This window comes from Mesoplodon densirostris, chromosome 17, assembly GCF_025265405.1.
Source record: "Mesoplodon densirostris isolate mMesDen1 chromosome 17, mMesDen1 primary haplotype, whole genome shotgun sequence".
NCBI classification, from domain to species: domain Eukaryota; kingdom Metazoa; phylum Chordata; class Mammalia; order Artiodactyla; family Ziphiidae; genus Mesoplodon; species Mesoplodon densirostris.
In genome coordinates this window covers 7,341,733-7,366,532 of record NC_082677.1, presented here as the reverse complement: position 1 = coordinate 7,366,532, position 24,800 = coordinate 7,341,733, and the positions used below count along the sequence as shown (strand labels likewise).

General features: G+C 47.2%; 1 protein-coding gene across 1 annotated transcript; it reads right to left on the bottom strand.

Annotated features, from left to right (window-relative positions):
- Nucleotides 1–491: 491 nt before the first annotated feature.
- ALOX5AP (arachidonate 5-lipoxygenase activating protein) lies at nt 492–24,667 on the bottom strand. The gene is made up of 5 exons (XM_060080057.1): nt 24,589–24,667; nt 18,715–18,814; nt 9,976–10,046; nt 6,338–6,419; nt 492–654 (listed from the first exon to the last, which is right to left on the bottom strand). The coding sequence occupies exons 1-5, from the start codon at nt 24,656–24,658 to the stop codon at nt 492–494; spliced, it is 486 nt and encodes a 161-aa protein (XP_059936040.1). The 5' UTR covers nt 24,659–24,667.
- Between the last annotated feature and the right edge of the window lie 133 nt (nt 24,668–24,800).

The window sequence follows — 24,800 nt, the reverse complement described above, 5'->3', positions numbered from 1 at the left end:
AAATCTCTTCACCCAGAGATAATCACACTTGACCACTGGTGACCTTCCAGGTGTGTGTGTGTGTGTGTGTGTGTGTGTGTGTGTGTGTGTGTGTGTGTGTGTGTGTGAAGACAGCGTATTTTTTATCATCATCATTAAGGTCAAGGAAAACAAAGCAGTTATTCAACTGTAGCAATTTACCCACGTAAAACTCAACCACCAGCCTCACATATGTGTCTGCATTTTATTTTAGGAAAACATAAATCGGGTCACAAAACATCTTCAGAAAGCAGGATAAGTAAGAAACACACAGACGGGATCTGAAGAGCAAATCTGGTACCACCATCATGTTCCGGGGCGGAGCTGACATGAAGATATTCTCTTCCAGGAAAAGTGAGGTTCACTCAAGCTGCAAAGCCCAGGGGGTCATCAGATTTACAGCATCATTTAAAGGGTTGAGTTATGATGGCTTCTAGGTATTAATTAGCTGAGCACACCCACCCAGAATTCAGTTAGGGGATGAGAAGGAGGGGGGAGATGGTGGTGGTGACTGTCTTGATGTAGTTTTCAAAGTCACTTCCGAAAAAGAGGATGAGGAAATAGTTGACTATCCCAGCCAGGGACATGAGGAACAGGAAGAGGATGATGCGTTTCCCAAATATGTAGCCAGGTGTGCTGGAAAGAAAGTAAATAGAAAACTGTAGAAGCAGCACAAATGATACCAATTTAACAAAAAATATTATCACTTTGAGATACAGGGGGTTTAAATTACAGCTCCTTTTACTCTAGAATGCTCCATTTACTTCATATGAAGGATGGAAGTGTCTTAGCTACTATTAGTCATTGAATCTATTTCAAAACCAAGCTAAAGGGCCTCCCTGGTGGCGCAGTGGTTAAGAGTCCGCCTGCCGATGCAGGGGATACGGGTTCGTGCCCCGGTCTGGGAGGATCCCATATGCCGCGGAGTGGCTGGGCCCGTGAGCCATGGCCGCTGGGCCTGCGCGTCCGGAGCCTGTGCTCCGCAACGGGAGAGGCCACAACAGTGAGAGGCCCGCATACCACAAGAAGAAAAAAAAAAAAAAAAAAAACCAAGCTAAAGGAGCCTCAAACCCATCACCATTAGGGCTCTTCTCTCCGGCTTCTCTGTGCCATCGGAATGCCAGCTCCTGGATGGCATGAAGGAGGTGGCTTCTGCTGGTCAGAGGGGTTCTGACCAGGGACTGGGAACCCATGGGCTGCCTAAGAGGAGCTGTGCTGGCCAGTGTGTGGAATGCAGGACTTTCAGTGCCTCTATGTGAGAAGGATGGTTTCAATGAGCCAAGAAGGCTGGTGGAATCTAAGAGGTGCTTTGGCCTCTGAGGGCTCCATCTAGTCTCCTGAGGCTGCCTGGGAATAACTCACGCTCACACTAAAGAGGGCCGACCCCCAGCGCTGGAAGGCAGGCCCTTACAATCTAAGTGAATCCGGGGAGGGAGACTTTTCCTCGCCTTCTCTCAGAGGCTCGAAATCCTAAGCCGCTTAGACAGAGCATCAGCTGGTGTCAGGAGGCATCTCCCCAGTGACATGTGACCACCTAGCTGTGCACAGGAGCTGCCCTGGCTTCCTCTCTCCCCTGCAGCTTCCTCCTATGACGGCTGTGGCTGGTCCATCTGTGCAGCACTGGCATGTTTGGAAAGTCCAGCCAAGTGAGCTCTAAGGCTGTTAGTAAAGACCCCGGAGAGGGGCCCCTGTGGCAATCGGGAGTGCTCCCCGAGATCAGCCAGCTCAGCTAAACAGATGCCTTAATGCTGCTTGGCCCTTGTTTGCTACAGTCAGAGAGCAGAATGTGGCTTCCATAGGTTCGACGTTAGAAATTTTATCTTTTTGAAAGGGACCCCCAAGGTTCATAAGGCAACTCCTGATATTCCTGTGTCGAGAATTTGAAAATCATTCCACAGTTGAGTATGAACGTCCTCGTTGCCCACAGTGTCCCGTGGACCAGCAGCACGGAAACTTGTTGGAAATGCAGAATCCCAGGTCCCTCCCCAGATCCACTGGGTCAGAGTCTGTGCCACTGACAAGCTCCCTCTGTGACTCCTGGGCCCAGTAAAGTCTGAGACACACTGCCAGCTCCTTAGCCGGCTGTGTTCCTCTCTCCTTGGTTTCCTGTTCACAGTCCTGCTCATGAAGTGACACATTCTAGCTCTTTGTTGGGGAAAAAAAAGTTTGGTCCCAAAAGAGAGTGTCAGGAGCTGAATTGTATCCCCTGCATTCATGTGTTGAAGTTCCTAAACCCCAGTACTGCAGAATGACTATTTTAGAAAGAGGGTCTTTAAAGAGGGGTAATTAAGATCAAATGAGGTCACTGGGGTGGACCCTAACTCACCATAACTGGTGTTCTTATTAAAAGAGGTGAGGACATGGACATGCACAGAGGGAAGACCACTGAAGACAAAGGGAGAAGACGGCCGTCTGCAAGCCAAGGAAAGAGACCTCAGAGGAAACCAACGCTCCTGACATCTTCGTCTTGGACTTCCAGCCTCCAGAACTGTGAGAAAATGCATTTCTGTTGTTTAAGCCCCCCAGTCTGTGGCACTTTGTTATGGTGGTCCTCAAAGACAAATACAGAGAATTGCCTGCTAATGCTGATAAGGAATTGAAAAGAAAGCAAAGGAGTCTATTTTTCAGCCAGAGAATAGAGGCTTCTGAGAAATTAAATTGTTAAAAGTCAAATATTGTAGTGACTCAGATTTATCACATGAATGAGGCCACCATATGCTCATTACAGAAACAAGGAAAAGTGATTTGTGAAGCTATTTCAGAACGTGCTCAAGATAAATCTGTGGTGAAGGATGAAACAGGAGTACCTCCTGATGAAACAGTGGTGTTCTTGATTTGGGTAGGATATTTCTAAGGATTCGAGGCGTATCTCCCCTAAGGAGATGGGTCTATGGTGCTGTAACTCTTCCCAGACAAGAACTCAGCACGTTGCCATGTGCAGGGCTAAGTGTGTACAGGGGTGTCCCCAGCTCTGGCCTTTCATTCACTGCATTTTTAAGTCTCAAGCTTGGAGATAGGCTTTTGAAAACTGTGTCCATTATCATTTCTGTAAGCTCAATATTTGGGGTCCTGCACGGTGCCCCTGACTCTGGGAGGTTGCCAGGTCTCTGCCATGCTTACTGTTATCACCTCACAACTGACACAGTACCTGCTCAGAGCAGGTGGTCAGTAAAGGTCCTGAATGATGCTGAGTGAACGAGGGGGGCGTGGGCAATGAGGAGAAGGTGGGCTTGGGTAACCCGAATTCACAGGCCTCGAGTCGCAGCCAATCTTTGCGCAAACCAGCTCTGAGCTGAGAACTTCAAATTGCAAAGAGGAATTTAGTGGGAGCTCCAACAGGGAACAGGGCTCTGAGGGACAAACAGATAGAGCAGCCTAGATGCAAGGCAGGTGATAAAAGGCAGAGAGTCTTGTAACATCATGCCAACTGCCATTGAGTTTGGGCCCAGATAGTAGCTCAGAATGAAAGGGGAAGAAACTAAAATTCATCCTACACTGCAGTGTCGTTAAGGATGCTACTGATGACCTAATCAGGACAGGGAGAGAGGGGTCACCGTGTCAGGAGAAGGACTGAGAATAAGAGCCATAACTTCTAGGAGTAAAGGAGGGAGATGTAAAATCCTTGCAGGGCAGCTTGAAGCCGGAAGGTGAAGCTTTGGTGAGGGAGATACCTCAAGGAGTGACTTACCTACCCACTGGACCAAAAATGACACTGGAACTTCTGCAGGGAGCAGACCCAAGAGATGATCTAGAGCCCAAGGGAGAAAGTTCTGGGGAAGGAGCTCACTGAGCAGTAACCTCCATGTGTTGGTGAGGCCAAGAACTAAAGCAGGTCCGGAGGGCATTAAGGCGTCTGCAGAGTCCAAGGGTGACACAGCCCAGGGACAGAAGGTGGGGGAAGGAGAGGAGTCTACAACAGAAGAGGGATTAGCAAGTAGTTTCTAAAAGGCAGAATTAAAAACCCCTTGACCTGGGGACTTCCCTGGCGGCCCAGCGGTTAAGACTCTGCGCTCCTAATGCAGGGGGCATGGGTTTGATCGCTGGTCAGGAAACTAAGATGCGGCATGGCCCACGGCACAGAAAAAAAAAAAATCCCCTTGACATGACCACAGAGGCTCACAGCTACCTCAGGCTATATTTTGGTCTAAATTAGGACCAGACAGTTCATCTAGTGTATATCATTTCTGCTGATGACAACTGCCCAGAACACTGTGTTGAGAAAGTATCGTGAGGCCATGCTTGGTCTCGGCGGGAAGGAGCACCATGATGATTAGCAATGCATATGCAGGGGTGGTGAGAAGGGTCCAGAACTGGCACAGACCGTGGGCTAAGCAGCGATGGGATCTTCTTCCTACCACCTAATGGGGGAGACCAGGGAGGGATTTAAGAGCATAGGCCTCATTTCAATGAGGTCCAGAGACGTGTCCATTTTTTTTTTCATTTTTTTTGATGTTGGGGGTAGGAGTTTATTAATTTATTTTTTTGCTGTGTTGGGTCTTCATTTCTGTGTGAGGGCTTTCTCTAGTTGTGGCAAGCAGGGGCCACTCTTCATCGCGGTGCGTGGGCCTCTATCGCGGCCTTTCTTGTCGCGGAGCACAGGCTCCAGACGCTCAGGCTCAGTAGTTGTGGCTCACGGGCCCAGCCGCTCTGTGGCATGTGGGATCCTCCCAGATCAGGGCTCGAACCCGTGTCCCCTGCATCAGCAGGCAGGTTCTCAACCACTGCGCCACCAGGGAAGCCCCCATTTTTAAATCTATATCCTGTTGTTTGTTCTTGTTCATTCCCTAGTAGTGACTACCTTTGAAATGAAAAGAGCCTGTGGGTAAATGGACATATTTCGTCATGTCCCACAGAGTGTCTTGGAATTAAAGCAACTTTAAGGGAATTCCCTGCTGGTCCAGTGGTTAGGACTCTGTGCTTTCACTGCCATGGCCCCGGGTTCAATCCCTGGTCGGGGAACTAAGATCCCGCAAGCCACGCGGCGTGGCCAAAAAAATTTAAAAATTAAAGCAACTTTAAGATCTCAGGCAAGTGGTGACGGATACAGAGGAGACCAGTGACTGGGCTGAATTCCTGGGACTTTGGGGGAGGAAGATGGGACTTTGGGAGAGCCAGCCGGGAGAGCAGGGCCCCTCATTTCACTGATAGTTACTCTGCCGCCTTCGACTCTGGACAACAGGTAAACCTCTGGGGAAAGGCAGAATAGAGGTTTTCCAGGATAAAGAAGGATAAAGAATATCACTGAGGACAGCGTTGATAAGGATGTGAGAGGTAATGGAGTTGTGGGTTTAGAGGATAAATAAAAACGTCGCTAGAGAGGAATGAGGGGGAGGTGAGCTTGGAGGAGACTTGCTGGGGCACCAGCATTCCTCTCCGGCTGCAGCTGACCATCCAACCACCCGAAATCACTCAGCTTCGCAGGCCCCTGGGTTCCCCAGAAGCAGTGTTTTCACCTGGTGACCTTCTGGGATGGCACTGCCTTCATCACCGCCGAAGGAGGCTCTCTGAACGGAGAGTCCCTTATCCACTAGAGGGGGCGCTATTGTGAGAGACAGAGAGAAGTGAAGCCACACAAGGGAGAGACATGGAGCAGGAGGCTGGGGTCAGCATGTGGGCGGAGCTCCCAGAGCATCTTCCCGGCCTTCAGAGCCCATCAGGAATTCTGATCACTCAGGAACTAGTGGAAATTGTAGCTCAAACATTTCTTCTTCAAGTATTATCATTCATTTTACTAAAATCCAGCCTTCCCAACCCAGGTCTAGGGAAAGTACAGTTGCCGCTTTGGGCGACGTCTGTAAGCAGCGCAGGGGTGACTCTATCCACTGGCTCCGTCTGATGCCTGCTAGCGCATCTAACTGTCTCAACATTCTTTCTGCGGGTCCCCGGATGATCTGTTGCTCAAGAGAGCTCCTCACAAGGTGCAAGCTTTCATTCTCGTTTCTCAAGGCAAACAATGAAATGTTTCACTCACTGGAGGCTTTGGGAAGCCAGACAGAGACCGTCATTCAAGCCCCAGACTCTGCAGGGTGGGAGTAGAGGGTGTGGGGTTGCAAAGAATGCATTAAAGCATCCTTTGTGAGCCCAGCACCGAGTGGAGGAATTTTTTAATGGGAAAACTAGTCAAGGGCCCCAGCTGTATTTCAGAACCAGCAAAGCTCAGGGAGAAAAGGACGAGGGACCCTAGTTGACCTCTGCCCTCCCACCCTGAGTGGTCCCACAGGGCCTTAAATGGTAGACAGAATACCGTTGTGAATGATCACTCTTCCAGCTGGAAAAGTACGACTCCCTGCACGGTTCTTAAACAGTCCCAGTGGCCTACCTCTGCGTTCTCTCCCCCAGGTAGCCAACAAAGTACTTCTGCCTCACAAACAGGTACATCAGTCCGGCGAAAGCTGCAGGAACTAAGTGGAGAAAGGAAAACACCTCGCGTTAGTGTCGCTGACCCCAAAGCATGCTAAGTTAACCCAATATTAATACAGTCATTATGCAATCAGTGTTGGTCACCAAATTGAGCAGAGGCCTCAGCTTCTGCCAGTCGGGGCTGATGTGAAGTTCAGCAAAGAGCCTGCAGCTGGAAGAAACCTGAGGTCTTTAATAATAGTCATGTTGTGAAGTAAGTCAGAAACAGAAAAACAAATACCGCATGCTAACACATATATATGGGATCTTAAAAAAAAAATGGTTCTGAAGAACCTAGGGGCAGGACAGGAATAAAGATGCAGATGTAGAGAATGGACTTGGGGACATGGGGAGGGGGAAGGGTAAGCTGGGACGAAGTGAGAGAGTGGCATGGACTTATATACACTACCAAATGTAAAACAGATAGCTAGTGGGAAGCAGCCGCATAGCACAGGGAGATCAGCTCGGTGCTTTGTGACCACCTAGAGGGGTGGGATAGGGAGGGTGAGAGGGAGACACTAGAGGGAGGAGATATGGGGATATATGTATAGCTGATTCACTTTGTTATAAAGCAGAAACTAACACACCATTGTAAAGCAATTATACTCCAATAAAGATGTTAGAAAAAAACTCAACAGAAAAAACAAAACAAAACAATCTAATTAGAAATTTAACAAAAGACATGAAAGATATTTCAGCAAAGGGGGTGTACAAATGGCAAAAAAAAAGCACATGAAGATTATTCTCATTAGACATTATAAGGAAGCACAAATTAAAACTATAATGAGACATCACTACACGCCTATCAGAATGGCTAACAAAAAATAACGATAACACCAAACACTGATGAGGATACATATTGCTGGTGGGAATGTGAAATGTTACAGTCTGGTAAAGACTTCAATAATTTCCTACAAAACTAAACATGGAATTACCATATGGTACAGCAACTGTACACTTGGGCATTTATCTCAGAGAAATAAAAAATTATGTTCACATAAAAAAATAATAATAATATTCATGTTACCCTGTATTGGTATCACGGTGTAGTTTACAAAGTCTTTTCAAACCCTTCATCTAATTTGAATCCTTTTCACATGACTGATATCATCTTTTCTATTTCCAGATGTGGAAACATGGGCTCCATTGGCCAAGGGGCTTGTGTAAGACTGTCAGCTTGTAAATGTGTGTGTGCGTGTGTGTGTGTGTGTGTGTGTGTGTGTGTGTGTTTGGGAGGAGAGCTGGACTTGAACCCAGAGGCCTGCTCTGAAGCTGGTTCTCTTCAAAGTACACCCTTCACCTGTGGGCCTCCAGGAATTGTGATGCGCAACCTTTTCTGAACAATTGCTACAGTTCAGGAAAGATCTCTGGGGAAAGAAATGCCCTTTGCATTCCAGCCAAATAACCCCATGGAGTCCTGAACACTTGGAGCTGAGAGTTAGGAAACCCAGCCCCACCAGGACTATTATGACCTGGAGCTAATGCTTAACTCATTCCACATCTGGACAAAGGGCTGATTCCAGCTTTCCTACCTATCAGGAATTAATATGCGGGTGAAACAGAAGTATGGGTATAAAAGCTCTGTGAAAGCCCCCCAGCATTATTCAAATACCAAATTAAGTGCATTAACCGAGCACTTTTTATGTGTCACCTACTGCCCGAGGCATACCGGGTACTCTGGTCTCCGATCCTCTCTTCTCTGAAGGTCACAAAATTGTCACAATTCACAATTTGCCTTGGACAAAGTCTTTCCTGGTTGGTCCCTTCTGGGTGGCTCTGCTTTAACTTACCGGCCCATCTCTCTTTCACTGGGAGCTAAGGTGAACATGACCTAAAAGAAATCAGGGTGCCAAGTGGCTGAACTCATCACCCATATGCAGGGAATGGCGCCCACCTCTGGTGTGGACCTGGGCTGCTTGGAACACCAGGAGAGGTGTCATGGATTCAAATCCAGGGTCTAAAATTCTCAGGTTTGAGCAAGTTCTCCTGGGGTCTGGGTTCCTGCTCTGTAAAGTGATGGGTTTGGGCTGGGGCTCCTTTCACCTAAAAAATTCTACAATCTACCATATTCATAGGAAGTGATGATTATTGAACAGGGGTGACTGACACTTCTGTCTCCCAGCAATGCCAACACTTGTTTTGGCAGAAAATGCATATTTCCAGGACCTTGAAACCCCTTCCAACTCCCTTTGTATTTAACTAACCAGAACAACTCCAGATTCACCTGTATCAAGTATCGTCTAAGGCATAAAAGGAATCATCACTCCTACTCTAAGTGTAGTTTGACTTGATTTTTCAAGTGATGCCAGACATGTTTCTTGTTAAACTGAGGACAGAAAGTGGGAAATAAAGAGTGAGCTTACTGACAGCCTTACAGCGCACATGATATTCCTGAAGTGGTTTCTGCTACCATCCCTCACCTCTCTTCTCTCTCACTGCATCTTATTCTTTTCCTTCATGGCATGTCTCACTCTTGGCAAAAATTTATCCATTCATTTATTTTCTATGGTCCATCTCGCCAACTGCTGTGTGCTTCACCACCATCTCTGTTTTATTTATCGCTGTGTATCCAGGGACAGGGCTTGGCACATAGTAGGTGTTCAATGTATATTTTTATGGAAATAAATAAAGAGGATACTTGTGAAAAATCCAGGATTTAGCCAGAAAGACCTTGGCTCCCATCCTGGCTCTGTTATTCACCAGCTGAGCAACCTTGAAAAAGTCCCTTTATGTCCCTGAACCAAAGGGTCCTCAAAGGTAACAGGAGGAAATAATATCCATTTTACCTACTTTATAGAATGAGTGAAGGCCAGAGGACACTAGTGGCCTTTTCTCACGCACCGCTGGGCCACAGCATGGAAGCCGGCCAGGTCATGCCGAGCCTTCACCAGACACAGTGCCAGTCTCCAAAGGGGACCAAAAATACCACAGAGGGACTCCCCCTGGTGGTCCAGTGGTTAAGACTCTGTGCTTCCAATGAAGGGGGCGCGGGTTCGATCCCTGGTCCGGGAATTAGGATTCCACACGCCACGTGGCACGGCCCCCCCCCCCAAAAAAAACCCACCACTCGGGTTTCCATTTAATTTTAAATCAACTCTGGGTGTCAACTTGCTGAAGTCAAGACCGTGGGCTGCTAAGAACCGGGGAGGCTGGAGACCTGGACCGAAGAAGGACCACATGCAGGAGCCGATTAGCAGGACCGCCAAGTGACAGCTGGCCCAGAATAGACCCCTCGGGCGCTCTCATTCAGAACGCCCTTGTACCTGAGCTAACACTGCTTAAGGATTCTGAGTCACCTTTAGCCTTAAACAACCCTTGTCAGCTCAGCCACTCTCCACCAGCCACCAGGGGGCCAGCATTAGCGATGCATTACCGCAGGGCTCCGCGCGGGCACCCCGCCCGCTGAAACATGGCGTCCGGAGTGTCTCGCCTCTCCAGGGCTTCGTGGATTGGAGCTGGAGGGCAGGCAAAGCCTTTTCAGCAAAAAGCCTGCACTCGAATCTCCGGGTGATGCATCATGTTTCAGAAAGAGAACACACAAAGAGAAGCCTGGGTTACCTTGGCTGCAGAGGAGCCCGGCGCTCCAGAGCACGACAAGGAAGGTGGGGTACGCATCGACACAGTTCTGGCTGTAGAATAAATACACAAGGGGAAACATCAGAAGACACGTTACTGCAGTGCAGTCTGAAAATTACCTGAAACCCCGAATTAATAATCACTGTAGCGCACAGCACAAACCCCATTCGTAATTCCACTGACCTTTACCTGATAAGACGTCAGAAACAGACAGTGGTGTGTGTAAAGCGGACACGTGTTCGGAATCCATCCGCTCCCTTCCTCGGTGAAGCCGATCGGACACCCACTTTCTTGATGTATTCACCTTGGCAGGATTCCTGTTCCCGGTTACGCCAAAGCGCCTCTTGGAATTGAATAGTGAGCGCCACGGACAGCAGGGCTGGGCGGCAGTCAGGGTCGGGGCAGCAGGTAAGAGGGACCCGACTAAGAAACCTTCAGGTCAGACACACAAGTCAGCCCAGACACGCGGGCCAGGCTGAGGAAGGCAAGGCGAGCCTCAAGCATTAGAGGGACCGGGGTCGGTTCAGCAAAGCTGGTGCTCCCAGCGTTATCTTGCTGCTGGAGCAATGGCTTTGTGCAGGGCTCAGTCCTCACCCTCGTGTTGGTGTCTTACACCCTTGGTCTCCTTTAAACTCAGGCAATCCTGTGAGCACACATGGTGACTGCATGCGTTTCCTGTGGCTGCTGGGACAACTAGCCACAAGCTCAGTGGCTTAAAACAAGACACATTGATTATCTGGAGGTCAGAAGTCTGAAATCGGTCTCATTGGACCAAAACGAAGGTGTCCGCATGGGTGCATTCCTTCTGGAGATGCATCGCTTCTGTTTCCTTGCTTTTCCCAGCTTCTAGAGATGGCCTGCATTCCTTGGCTTGTGGACCCTTCCAACCTCAAAACCAGCAATGTCTGATCATGTCTTCTTTGCGACACCAACTCTTCTGCCTCCTTCTTCCACATTTGAAGGACCCTTGTGATTACATTGGGTCCCACCCAGATAATCCAGAATAATCTCTTAAATTGAACTTCAATTCAGCTGGTTAGCAACCTTGATTCCTCCTTGCCATGTAACATAACCCATTCACATGTTCCCGAGATTAGGATGTGAACACCTTTGGGGGTCATTATTCGGCCTACTACAATTAGTCTCATGTTTCAGATGAGAAACTGAATCTTGGAGAAGTTGAATAACTTGCCCAGGGTCACCCAGCTACAGAGTAGCAAAGCCAGGATTCACAGCCTGGTCAGTACGACTCTAAAACCAGGTGTGTTACCTCTTCGACTCCACAGGCACACCTCAGAAATAGTGTGGGTTCAGTTCCACACCACCACGATGAAGCAAATACCGGATAAAGCAAGTCACAGGAATGTTTTTGTTTCTCAGTACACATAAAAGTGATGTTTATGCTATACTGTAGTCCAATATATGTGCAATAGCATTATGTCTAAAAAACAAGGTACATACCTTAATTTAAAAATGTTATTGCTAAAAAATGGTAACCATCATGTGACAATGCAGGGCTGCTGCAAACCTTCAATTTGTAAAACAAAACAAAACAAAACAAAAAACCCACAGTATTTGTGAAGCACAATAAAAAGAGGTATGCCTGCACTAAAGCAAACAGCAAGTGTTCTCTTGAGTTTACAGCCTAGATCAGAACAATCAATATGCACGTCCATGGAAACACAACACAAGAAGACTCAAAAGAGGAGGGGCAATGCAACAGAGCGGGAAGGATTTGGTGACTAGGATTTCGTCCCCCACCTGACATTAACCTGCTGTTTGGCACTGGCAAAGCAATCTCTCTGGACTTAGTTTCCTTACCAGTAAAACTAAGAGACTAATACAGAATAACTGTGAGATCCACTTAAGCTCTAAGAGTCGATGGTCTAATGTACTGGTTCTCAAGGTGTGGCCCCTGGATCAGCAACGTCAGAATCACCACAGAACTTGTTGGAAATGCAAATGTTAATGCCTTCCTTGGACCTAAGGAATTAAAAACTCTGAGGGCGGACCCAGCAAGAGTTTTAACAGCCCTCCAGGTGATTCTGATACATACTCAAGTTTGAGAACCACTGGTCTAAGGTAATTCGAACTGTATAGGTAAAAGCAAAGATGCAATTTTCAAATTACATTTGGCCTTTTATCCAAATTCCTTCTTTGTATTCTTCATCTGGATCCTTCCTGATCTGTTTCTCATAAAGTTCCCTAAAAATCAGCCTTGAAGCCTCGTTCAAACCAATAGGATCTCATGATTCAGTTGGTACCACTGAGAACCCTGGAATGACCAGCCTTTAGGCTGTCCCCTGCAGAGAACCCAGAGGTTGGGTCACAGGGGCCTTCAGACCTTTCTAATGGTCAAAAAATCCTTTACCAGAGAAGTTAACAAATGGAAAAGGTAAGAAACCAATGTACCCTGTCCTGGATAGACACAGGAGAGCCAGAAGAGCCCAGATGACACTGCTCGGGGCTCTGGATACCCAGGATTTCCAATGATCTATGGACACAGTAAGAACTCCGAAGGGCGGGAGTCCCTTACAAATCTGCCATTTGGGGTGAAGCACTTAGTGAGTAAACAAGCCCGAAAGTGATAACTGTAGCAGCCGCAAAGCAAATGCATCACGTCTATTCTTACACCTCATTAGAGACACAAAACTGCAGACTCAGGACTGAGAAAAGATCCATCTCCCAGTTTCAGAAAACTAGAGAGAAAATTCCTTTATTTAGTTGAATAATGTTCCATGTCTGATGGGATCTAATACCTGACGCTCCAACAGTTTGAAAATCTATTAATATCAAAGCTCTCCCCTGCTTCCTCTCATTCTCAAGCTTCTGTTTTGTTTGTTTTGAAGTTGTGATTTTGTCTGGGTGATGCAAAATTTTAAAAAATTCTTTATTGTCCAAGGGATGTGCTCATAGAGAGAAGTGTCTAGTGATGTGGCATTAGATCAGCCATTCAATCATTCCTGCCTCTTATATCAAGTCACCATGGGCCCTGGTACAACACAGTCTGCCTGGAATTGAATGAAATTCTCCCAACTCTAAGAAAATGGGCTCTTCTCTGGATTTCCAGAATACGCCCAGAGTCCTAACCTCCATTCTGGCTCAAGCCAGTCCCTCTCCCCATCCAGGACCTATGACACATCTTCCATCCACAGCTGCATGCACACATGCCCCTCCTCGCCAGAGGGCTGCTGCTGGGCTGAACTCAAGCAGCTTTTGTCCTTTGGTCAGTGATAGAGCTGCCTTTAGAGACCTTAGAGGTCACTCCTGTGGTCCCTAAAGTCACAAAGCCTGGGTCCCACTCGGGGCTGCCACTTTTTTTTTTTCAGTATTAAAATGTTTAATTTTATATTGTCTTTACCACCTTTTATCTTCTTTTTTTTTAACATAGAGTATAATTACTTTACCATGGTGTGTTAGTTTCTGCTTTATAACAAAGTGAATCAGCTATACATAAACATATATCCCCATATCCCCTCCCTCTTGCATCTCCCTCCCACCCTCCCTATCCCACCCCCTAGGTAGTCACAAAGCACTGAGCTGATCTCCCTGTGCTATGCAGCTGCTTCCCACTAGCTATCTATTTTACATTTGGTAGTGTATATATGGACATGCCACTCTCTCACTTCGTCCCAGCTTACCCTTCCCCCTCCCCGTGTCCTCAAGTCCATTCTGTATGTCTGCATCTTTATTCCTGTCCTGCCCCTAGGCTCTTCATAACCTTTTTTTTTTTTTTTTAGATTCCATGTATATGTGTTAGCATACGGTATTTGTTTTTCTCTTCCTGACTTACTTCACTCTGTATGACAGACTCTAGGTCCATCCACCTCACTACAAATAACTCCATTTCATTTCGTTTTATGGCTGAGTAATATTCCATTGTTATATGTGCCACATCTTCTTTATCCATTCATCTGTTGATGGACACTTCGGTTGCTTCCATGTCCTGGTTATTGTAAATAAAGCTGCAATGAACATTGTGGTACATGACTCTTTTTGAATTATAGTTTTCTCTAGGTATATGCCCAGTAGTGGGATGCCTGTGTCATATGGTAGTTCTATTTTTAGTACTTTAAGGAACCTCCATACTGTTCTCCCTAGTGGCTGTATCAATTTACGTTCCCACCAAAAATACAAGAGTGTTCCCTTTTCTCCACACCCTCTCCAGCATTTATTGTTTGTAGATTTTTTGATGATGGCCATTCTGACTGGTGTGAGGTGATACCTCATTGCAGTTTTGATTTGCATTTCTCTAATGATTAGTGATGCTGAGCATTCTTTCATGTGTTTGTTGGCAACCTGTATATCTTCTTTGGAGAAATGTCTATTTAGGTCTTCTGCCTATTTTTGGATTGGGTTGTTTGTTTTTTTGATATTGAACTGCATAGGCTGCTTGTAAATTTTGGAGATTAATCCTTTGTTGGTTGCTTCAAAATATAGGCAAATATTTTCTCCCATTCTGAGGGTTGTCTTTTCATCTTGTTTATGGCTTCCTTTGCTGTGCAAAAGCTTTTAACTTTCATTAGGTCCCATTTATTTATTTTTGCTTTTATTTCCATTTCTCTAGGAGCTGGGTCAAAAAGGATCTTGCTGTGATTTATGTCATAGAGTGTTCTGCTTATGTTTTCTCCTTAGAGTTTTATAGTGTCTGGCCTTACATCTAGTTCTTTAATCCATTTTGAGTTTATTTTTGTGTATGGTGTTAGGGAGTGTTCTAATTTCATTCTTTTACATGTAGCTGTCCAGTTTTCCCAGCACCACTTATTGAAGAGGCTGTCTTTTCTCCATTGTATGTTCTTGCCTCCTTTATCAAAAATAAGGTGACCATATGTGCATGGGTTTATCTCTGGGCTTTCTAACCTGTTCCATTGATCTATATTTCTGTTTTTGTACTAGTACCATACTATCTTGATTACTGTAGCTTTGTAGTATAGTCTGAAGTCTGGGAGCCTGATTATTCCAGCCCCATTTTTCTTTCTCAGTATTGCTTTGGCTATTCACGGTCTTTTGTGCTTCCATACAAATTGTGAAATTTTTTGTTCTAGTTCTGTGAAAAATGCCATTGGTAGTTTGATAGGGATTGCATTGAAACTGTAGATTGCTTTGGGTGGTATAGTCATTTTCACAATGTTGATTCTTCCAATCCAAGAACATGGTATATCTCTCCATCTGTTTGTATTGTCTTTAATTTCTTTCATCAGTATCTTACAGTTTTCTGCATATAGGTCTTTTGTCTCCTTAGATAGGTTTATTCCTAGGTATTTTATTCTTTTTGTTGCAATGGTAAATGGGAGCATTTCCTTCTTGTTCAGATTTTTCATCATCAGTGTATAGGAATGCAAGAGATTTCTGTGCATTAATTTTGTATCCTGCTACTTTACCAAAATCATTGATTAGCTCTAGTAGTTTTCTGGTAGCATCTTTAGGATTCTTTATATATAGTATCAAGTCTTCTGCAAACAGTGACAGTTTACTTCTTTGCTGATTTGGATTCCGTTTATTTCTTTTTCTTCTCTCATTGCTGTGGCTAAAACTTCCAAAACTATGTTGAATAATAGTGCTGAGAGTGGGCAACCTTTTCTTGTTCCTGATCTTAGTGGAAATGGTTTCAGTTTTTCACCACTGAGAACCATGTTGGCTGTGGGTTTGTCATATATGGCCTTTATTATGTTGAGGTAAGTTCCCTCTATGTCTACTTTCTGGAGGGTTTTTTTATCATAAATGGGTGTTGAATTTTGTCAAAAGCTTTTTCTGCATCTATTGAGATGATCATATGGTTTTTATTCTTCAATTTGTTAATATGGTTTATCACATTGATTGATTTACGTATATTGAGGAATCCTGCAACCCTGGGATAAGTCCCTGCTACTTGGAAGTGAGTCCAGTGGAGGGAGAAGGGACCTCAGGGTGTCATTTACCAAACTGCATCTTGTGAAACACTAAACCTTTGATATGCTCTAGAAAAAAAAAAAAAGGAGGGGTGTCTGTAGTTAAATAAGACCTCCTCTTCTTGTAGAACCAAGAATCACAGTGTCTTAGTACTTTAAAGTTCCTCAAAAGTCTTGCTGTACAGAACTTATTCTTTTCTTTAACACCTGTTAACAGCCCATGAACTTGTAATCTATGGGTCACATTTTGGAAAATGACACATCTGCAGAGACCCATCTTCTCTCCACAACCTGTGCTCACCTGCACTCATGGAGAAGAATCTTAGGTCAGTTAACTGAGACTTTTCTCCAAAAATCAAACTTTGACGGCTCTGGCTGTGCTGGGGACAGGACTTTGATCTATGTTTTAGACACATGAAGACAGAGTCAAGGTCGAGATCCTTTTAACTCTCAAACCCTGACTCAGCTCTGCCCTCGAGGGAGATGGGTGGTAGCGCAGCCCACTAACCGAGGCTGAGTCTGAGCTGAAGGCCTCACCTGGCTGGGACGTCTGTTTACCAACAGCCCCCAAATCTTGAACTCTCTGGATCACTCAACAGTCATACTTTATGCTGAAAAACATGCATCAGCCCTTTCAATCCACCAGCATCATTTATTCTTTCTGCTATTTTTCCCCTTATACAGTCTCTAAATATTTATGATCCCACACGCCATCAACCAAGAGTTTTGATCATGCAACTCTATGACGGGTGTATTTATGTACAAATTATATACACATCCTTCTCTCAATCTGTATATTAAAATTGAGTAAAGTTCAATTTCCTATTTTTTAGATAGCAACATAAACTACATGTTCTTTTCTTCTCACACCCCTAAGGCTCTTCTTGTACCCCTCTTTGGTGCTTTTGGAGGCCCCTGGAGAAGCTATCACTGGGGATGACTTTCTACCGGGCTATCACATAAGGCCCTTCCTGGTAGCTTCCTGGCTCGGGCACGCAGACCGGGGGCTCCTGGCGTCGCCAGCAGGCGGCAGCCTCTGTGCTGATCTTCAGCACCATCCACAACCCACCCCAGACACACACAGGGCGCTGCCAGCTGGGTCAGGGAGGAAGTAGTCTTTGTAACAAAACCACAGCAGTGTCTGGGCAACCTTTTAATTACAGAAAATCCCCCTCCGCTCGCCCCTACCCTCAAAGCTCCGACCTCTCCACAGCTCTCTCTCCCCCCATCCCTCTCTCGGGGGGGTAAGTGGGAAAGTCACGTGGGTTTGGGAGCTGGGTGGCAGCACCCATGCGGTGGGGACCCCCAGGCGGCACCAATCACCCACCACTCTCCTCTAGCGCTTTCGGACGTCAGGGATGCCACCTGGAGGCTGGCAGCGGGAACCAGGCGTCAGCGAGGTGTCTTCTGAGAAGCAGGGCTAGTGCACTCCTGGGGGAGATGGCAGACACCAGGCGGCCTGGCCTGGCCCGGTTCTTCTTCATTTCCGGCAGGATGGAAACTTAGCTTCTCACCCGGTACCGAGAAATTCCGCCGCATGCAGCCCTGCGCCACTTCTCCAGACGGGCCCGGCTGTGCCCCTAAGAACACGGGGCAGCCGGTGAGAATGTAGTGATCTGGGCGGGAAGAAGCTTCTCTTTCCCAACAGGTAGAATGGCATTCACGTTCTTTTGGATTCCATGTGGGGGGAGGTTCTGGCGTTACCCCTGATGGAGGACACTGTCCTTGCCCCTCTTGCACTCTTGCACGTGGGTGTATCTGAGGGGCCCTCTCCCATCTCCCCTGCAAACAGCACAGAGGGGCTGCGGGCACCGCACACACTCTCCTCCACGTCCTGTAAACGTGAACATCTAATATGGCTTAAATTGCATCCTTACGCTTCTTCAATGGATTCTGAGAATTAACCCACTGCAGGTCCGAATCTTAAGATGGAAATCTCCCTGTAAGTAGTTCAGGAACGGATTTCCTCGGAATCAGACTGCGCAGCAGTGCTGGGTCTGAGGGGCTGGGGCCCACGGGAGACAGAGGGGCCTCGAGGGGCTGCATTGGCTTGTGCTATTCCTGCCATTGCTTGTGTGGCCACGACTCCCACTTTGGAAGGATCTCTGGAGACATCCAAGTCACCTCCAAGCCGAGACTGAAGGCCAGCTCAGAGCTTCAGCCTCCCTTTCTCACAGGCCAATCACAGGCTCAGAGAAGCAGGTGACAGGCCGCTGGCTGAACCCTCTGTCTGAATGCTTCAGCAGAGAGGAAAATGGATGTTGGATTTGCATCCCAAATAGCACGCGCCTCCTTCACTGAGTTCTTCAGGTGTTTTCAAACAGCTTTTCATTCAGAAGTAAAGCAGGAGAGGTGGGGAAGCCATTGCATAATTCCCCCATTCTCTCCGTTCTGGTTGCTCCATGAGACCTGGCTTAGGAAACGCACTAGAGTCCCCTCCAGACCCCACCGAGGGGACCTGAGGGGCTGCAGGCAGCTGCCAGCTGGTCCTGCCTGTTGCTTCCGAAGCCGGCTGGTGAGCAATGGCTGGATTTCCCGGCAGCCCCTCTGGACTAACGCCCCAGAAAATCAGTCAACTCCACGACTGAATGACTGGCTGAGAGGTTCCCGAACAGGCGGAGCTCCAACCTGCCATCTCACAGCCCGGCTTCCTCTCTTTACACACCACCACTTGCTAAGATGAGGAAAAGTGCCCCCAGAGTCTCCCAGGTGAAGTTCAAGCTTCCCTGGGAACCCCGCCTCCCCCACCTTTGGAAGGTTGGCCCAGACAGACGTGCAGCCCTGTGCCCAGGCCCCCTCTCTGTCAGTTAGCAGTGTCAGGGTTTGGACTCACTTGGCAGTGTAGACCCGTTCGAAGGCAAGTGTCCCCGTCCTCTGGAAGCTCCACCCATTATGGGTCTTGCTTTCGTGCTCCACCTTGTGGGCAAAGAACCCTGCCAGAGGGAAAGGTTTGGATTTGGTTTATAATGGGGAACATTCACGAGCCTGGTATCCCATTATTTTACTAGAATGTTAGACGGTTCCTTAACTTGACATCTAAAGAGCCCTAAATGTCCTCCATCAAATGTAACTGAGCAAAAATCTACTCAGCAGCTACCCTCCATTAATCACTGCATTTGGTGTTGGCGACTCAATGGTGAGCAAGACACGACCCTCACTTTCAAGGATCCGACAGTCGGAAGAAATAGACAACCAAGTAAAGAAATTACACTACAGAGTGACTCGTGCTAAGATCAGATTCAGTGAGAATACAGAGCCATCGGGGGTCAAAGGGGGCAACTTAATTCAGTGTTTGGGACACAGAAAGATTCCTAGAGGAAGTGATATTTAAGATAAAATCTGAAGAACAAGTGTGGCAAGCAGAGGAGACCACTCGACTCTAGTGTAATGGAACGTGCAAAGGTCCAGAGGCAAGAACCTCTGGGGGTCAGTACATCCAGCTTATTGGTGGTGGGGAATGGGAAGTGGAACCTGGTACAATTACAGATGAGACCAAAGAGGTAGGTGGTGAATTGTTCTTTCAATGACATTTCTCTATTATCACTTGCCATGTGCCAGACACTCAGCTTACGTCTGAGAACAAAACACACAAAGAGCCTTGGCCTGAGGAGCTTACATTCTGGCGAGGATACAAGAAGAGAAGACAGACCACACACAGTAAACAAAATGCAAAAAATTAGAACGACACAGTGTGCCAAGCTGTAGACAAAAGAGAAGGCACAGCACGACAGGGGCCACTGGGGGTGCAGACAGGGTGGCCAGAGGGAGCCCCAGGGAGAAAGCAGTAAATGAACCAAGGCTGAAGAAGACGGTGGCTGAGAAGTGCCTGCCGGACTTGGCAGCAGGACCGTGACCTTGATGAGAGCCACGTTAAGAACTTCTGAATTTACTTCCATCTTGAGAGCAACAAGGAGTTACTGGCAGATGTAAGTTGAGGAGCGGCATCGCCAGAAAGCCACTGTGTCTTTAGCATGGTGAGTGTTTAAAGGGGTGAGACCCAGGACAGGGGAAAGACAGAAGGGAGCTGGTTAGGGTGATGCTTGTGGGATTAAGAGATGCTGAGGGGACCGAATCTGCAGGCTGGATGGTGGGGATGGTGGGGATGGTGGGATAAAGGTCTCTCCCTCTCTCTCTCTCTCTCTCTCTCTCTCTCACCCCTCCTATTTTATTCCTTTCCTCCTATTTCAAGAGTGAGAAAGGGAAAAGGGTGATTGTCAGGGACCCACTCACAGGGTTTCTTTCCATCAACTTCCTCTTAGGCTCCTCAAAAAGACATAAAAAGGATGCCTTATCCATTGTGTACATGAATAAAAGTCTTCACGTGTTCCTTTTTGTCAAAAGTACATTCCTCTCTTAGAACTGTGCCCGTTTTGAGCAGAGCTGCAGGGCTGGCTTGTCTGAAGGCCCTCTGTTAGGCATTGGACATATGCTCCTGTATTGGGCCTGGCACCAGCTCTGTGAAGTGGGTGGTACTGTCCCCACTTTGTAGACAAGGGCCCTATGGCTCAGGGAGGTTAAATAATTTTCTCAGAGTCACTCCACCGGGGAGCAGGGAGGTTGGGACTCAACTCCAGCTGGGCATTCAAGGGTGTGTCACATAGAAGCTCCTACTGTCACATAGAAGCTCACTTCAGGGATTCCATCGACTACACAGGGTTTAAGTATCCAACTGTCCACTCTGGACGTCCCTTCTTACCATAGAATACAGTGGAAAATTCTGATCATTGTCTTTCCAGAACCCAAGGTGGCACCGCTTGCCCCTGAACATGTAAACAGAGACCGTATTAAGAAAGTCTGAGGTTACTTCTGCAGCCAACTGCACGGCGTGGCCGTCCTTCTCCGAGTCTGCCTCTCTTCTTCCTCTCCTTGCCCAAGAACATTTTCCAAGCCTTAGCCCTCCACCTGCAACCCTGACGCTGCTTCTGCCACCCTCTTCGGGTCTTTGTTCATCAGTGTTTGCCCCATTTCCTGACCTTCAGTCTCTGTTTCCCTCCTAATCTTTACCTTTGAAACACACTCAGATCTTTCCTACCCTCAAAACAAAACAAAACAAAAACAGGCGTGCCTTAGTCCTGTATCCCACTAGGGTCTACCTCCCCCTCCTTCTAAGCTAAACGTGAAAGAGTTGGGCCACCTTTGTCCACTCCTCCAAACACTGACACTCCAACTCCTATTTTCCTTGACCACGTTACAGAAACGATGCGTGCAAAGACCACTCACACGCTTCTCTTGGCTGGCTGCTAACGTCAGGCCAAACCAGAGAGACAGAGAGAGACACGGAGAGAGAAGGCTGCAAACGGTGACCAAGAACTTACCACATGGTCTCTGGTCTCTGCTGGCTACTCTACCTGTGTTAATGATCTCAGGCAATACCTTCAACCATCACACAGAGAAGATATTAGTAACTCCATCTCTCTGTTGAGGAAACTGGTGGTCAGAGAAGGTAAATAACTTTCTCAGGATCACATAAAAAGCTCTTGAGATTTTCATTAAGTTAGTATGGGCCAGCAGCGTGATACAAAAGAACAATTCACACATCCATTATTTTAACAGAACTGGTGTCTGAATCTCGGGAACAGTTTCCCTGCATGGAAAACACCCACCTGCATCTTAGAAAGAACATGGCAAGTTGGGGAGTGGGGTAGGAGGGGGAACCCAATGACAAGGGACTCTGGAAACCAAGTCATAGGAGGAATGATACATTGAAGAAGGGATGTTACAGGTGACTTTGTAAACACAGAAGCAGCAGGCACAGTCTCAGCTTTTCCAAAGAACAGACACACCAGTGGATAGAAATTATAAGGCAGCAGATTTCAGTTCCATATAAGAGAGAACTTCCTGAGTAGTGAGCATTTGAATGAATGAATTCGAGACAAAATACACTGTGTAAAGGTCTACCCTTTGGAGTAGGTTTGAATCCCAGTTTCACCATTACTGGCTCTGGAACCTCCAACCAATGGTCTAACCTCTCCAAGCTCCACTTTGCTTACCTGTGAATTAAGCCAGGACATGGAAGCAACCTAAGTGTCCATTGACAGGTGAATGGATAAAGAAGATGTGGCACATATATACAATGAATATTACTCAGCCACAAAAAGAAACGAAATTGAGTTATTTGTAGTGAGGTGGATGGACCTAGAGTCTGTCATACAGAGGGAAGTAAGTCAGAAAGAGAAAAACAAATACCGTATGTTAACACATATATATGGAATCTTAAAAAAAAAAAAAGGTTCTGAGGAACCTAGGGGCAGGACAGGAATAAAGATGCAGACATAGAGAACAGACTTGAGGACACGGGGAGTGGGAAGGGTAAGCTGGGGCAAAGTGAGAGAGTGTCATGGACATATATACACTCCCAAATGTAAAATAGATAGCTAGTGGGAAGCAGCCGCATAGCACAGGGAGATCAGCTCAGTGCTTTGTGACCACCTAGAGGGGTGGGATATGGAGGGTGGGTGGGAGACGCAAGAGGGAGGGGATATGGGGATATATGTTTATGTATAGCTGATTCACTTTGTTATAAAGCAGAAACTAACACACCATTGTAAAGCAATTATACTCCAATAAAGATGTTAAAAAAATTTAAAAATAAAAAACAAAGCAATATAATACTATATATTTCATAGGGTGCAAGGATTAAATGAGATAATATTATGCCCAGCACCATACTTGACACAAAGCAAATTCTCAATACACTTAACAATGGGAAGGGCAAGGCCAGTGCGTTGTGAGCCCTCCATCAGGGGAGTGTTCAGCAGGGGCTCTTGAGGATGCTGTAAAGAAGACTTCTGCTGTCACCATTCAGGCCTCCGCGCACGAGGCCCGGGTCCCTCCCCTCAGCTCACCCTCTCCTCCCAGTCTAATTAGTTTGGCTTCCTATGGAAATCACTTTCTCTAAATCTGTGTTTCCCAAGTTTGCTTCATGGCAAAGCTGCTGGCACCTTGGCCAAGAAGTTGGAGGCCCTCTGGATGCTACGCATAGGAAATCCACCTCTCTACACTCCCTGGGAAACCAGGCTTTGGTAGTTCTGGTCCAGGTCCCTTGGAACGAGGTACTTTAAACTTGGTCTGCATTTCCAAACGTACGTTCTGCTGGATCAAGCTGGAAGAGGGCCACGAGTTCAAAGATCTTGATGACTAACGAGCGTCGGGGAGGCAGAGGAGGAGGTTCCACCAGGCGGGTGGGCTCTGGCCCTGCCCCTGGGGAATCGGGCTCACACAATGTACCGAGAGTGCAGAGCTCTCCAACACTGTCACAGACACGGGGACTGACCTCCTTGTCTTGGGACAAGGACAAAGTGCGCCATGCCTGGCAACAACATGTAAATAGTTCCTAAAGCTAACAGAAAGGGTATCAAATGTAATTGGGGGTGGGGCCAGAGTTTTTGCATATTTTCCGCCCTCAGTAAGGTAGACCTGTGGCTGCGACATCGAGGTTAATTAGGACTGCAGAGAGAAGTTCTGGACCTACAACTGGGCCTTTGTGTTTGCCTAAAAACTCAACGGTGAAAACAGGTAGAGCTGTTACCTTCCAAGTCATTTGCATTGTTCTTGTTCCCCTGCACGGGCACATTTAACAGTTAGAAACAACAAGTCTTCACAGGGTGATGTCTGCATCACACCACGGAGCCCTGGTCTCTGCCTCAGAGGGGAGCAGGGCTGATCCTAAGCCTCTGAGCGGGAGGCAAGGGCTCCTTCTGTGGCTTCAGAAGGGCAGCAGCATGTCTTCTCCCCCGAGCTTGGGTGGGACAATGCTGTGAAAGGGAATTGGGGGGGACTGGATGGGGAGGGACAGAGGTTGTGATGCTGGGGCCGTGCTCGCCACACCGCTGCACGTGCACCCCAATCATCTGTGTGCCCAGGAGGAGAAGTCTCCAGCCCGAAGCAGTAGCTGGTCCACACTTGTCTCTCCCCCACCAGGAAGCCTCTTCAGTTCATGGGACTGTGTCAGGGAGACCACTGTGCCCTGTCGTTATCTATCTGAAATGGCTGGCCGAAAGACTGCGGTTCAAACTCAGACATGTGGCCATCTGTAATCTCTCCTCCCCCCTTGCACCAAAGAAGAAGACTTAATCTCATCTGCCAAAAATAACTAGAAATCTCATCGTCCACCTCAAGTCTGCTCCGGGTTTGCTGTGCTTCTATGGAAAAGCCTAGGACCCCCTGGACAGACCAGGGCCAGGGCCTGGGGCATCTCAGGAGAGATGAAAAGAGTCTGTTCTCACAGGAGGAGACCCTCCAGCTTCCCCCGACTCGGCCTGGACCAACAGGGAGCTATCAAAAGTTTCCTTTTTCTTAGCCTAGAGGTGACAGGTGAAGACAGCCCAGCTGCAATTAGTATAACCCAGTGTCTGGGTGAACATATATCTGATTGTCCCTTTCCAGCCTTCCTGCCCTCCAACTGGTCTCTGGCCACAGTAATTCATAGTTAAAATGCTGATTGCAGACACTCCAGTGACGGGTTTTGTACAGCTTGCTGCCCTGGCCCTACGGACATGATTAATCATCCCCATTAACGTGAAAGGACGATTGGGAGAAGGAAAAACCTAAATTCACGCAGAAAGGCTCAAACCCCTATACATTCAAATAAAGATACAAATACAGATAAAGACAAAAGTGTACATACACACACACACACACAACTGTGTAAGCCTGACTTTCAAACAACTAGAAACAAAATCTACCCTGAGGGAGGGGATTCCCTTACCGTTCTGGACCACACTGATGAGGGTGACGATGGCCAGCAGGACAATATCGCCCAGGGTTTCGTAATCCATGTTTGTTTCAGGCTCCCAGCAAGGACTGCTCAGCTCTGTGGCACCCCAGGCCTGCACTGTGCAGGAAGGGGAAGTGAGGGCTGGACTCTGCCTTTCATCATTAGAATTTCCAAATGTCCCAGCACAATTACAGGGCTTCATC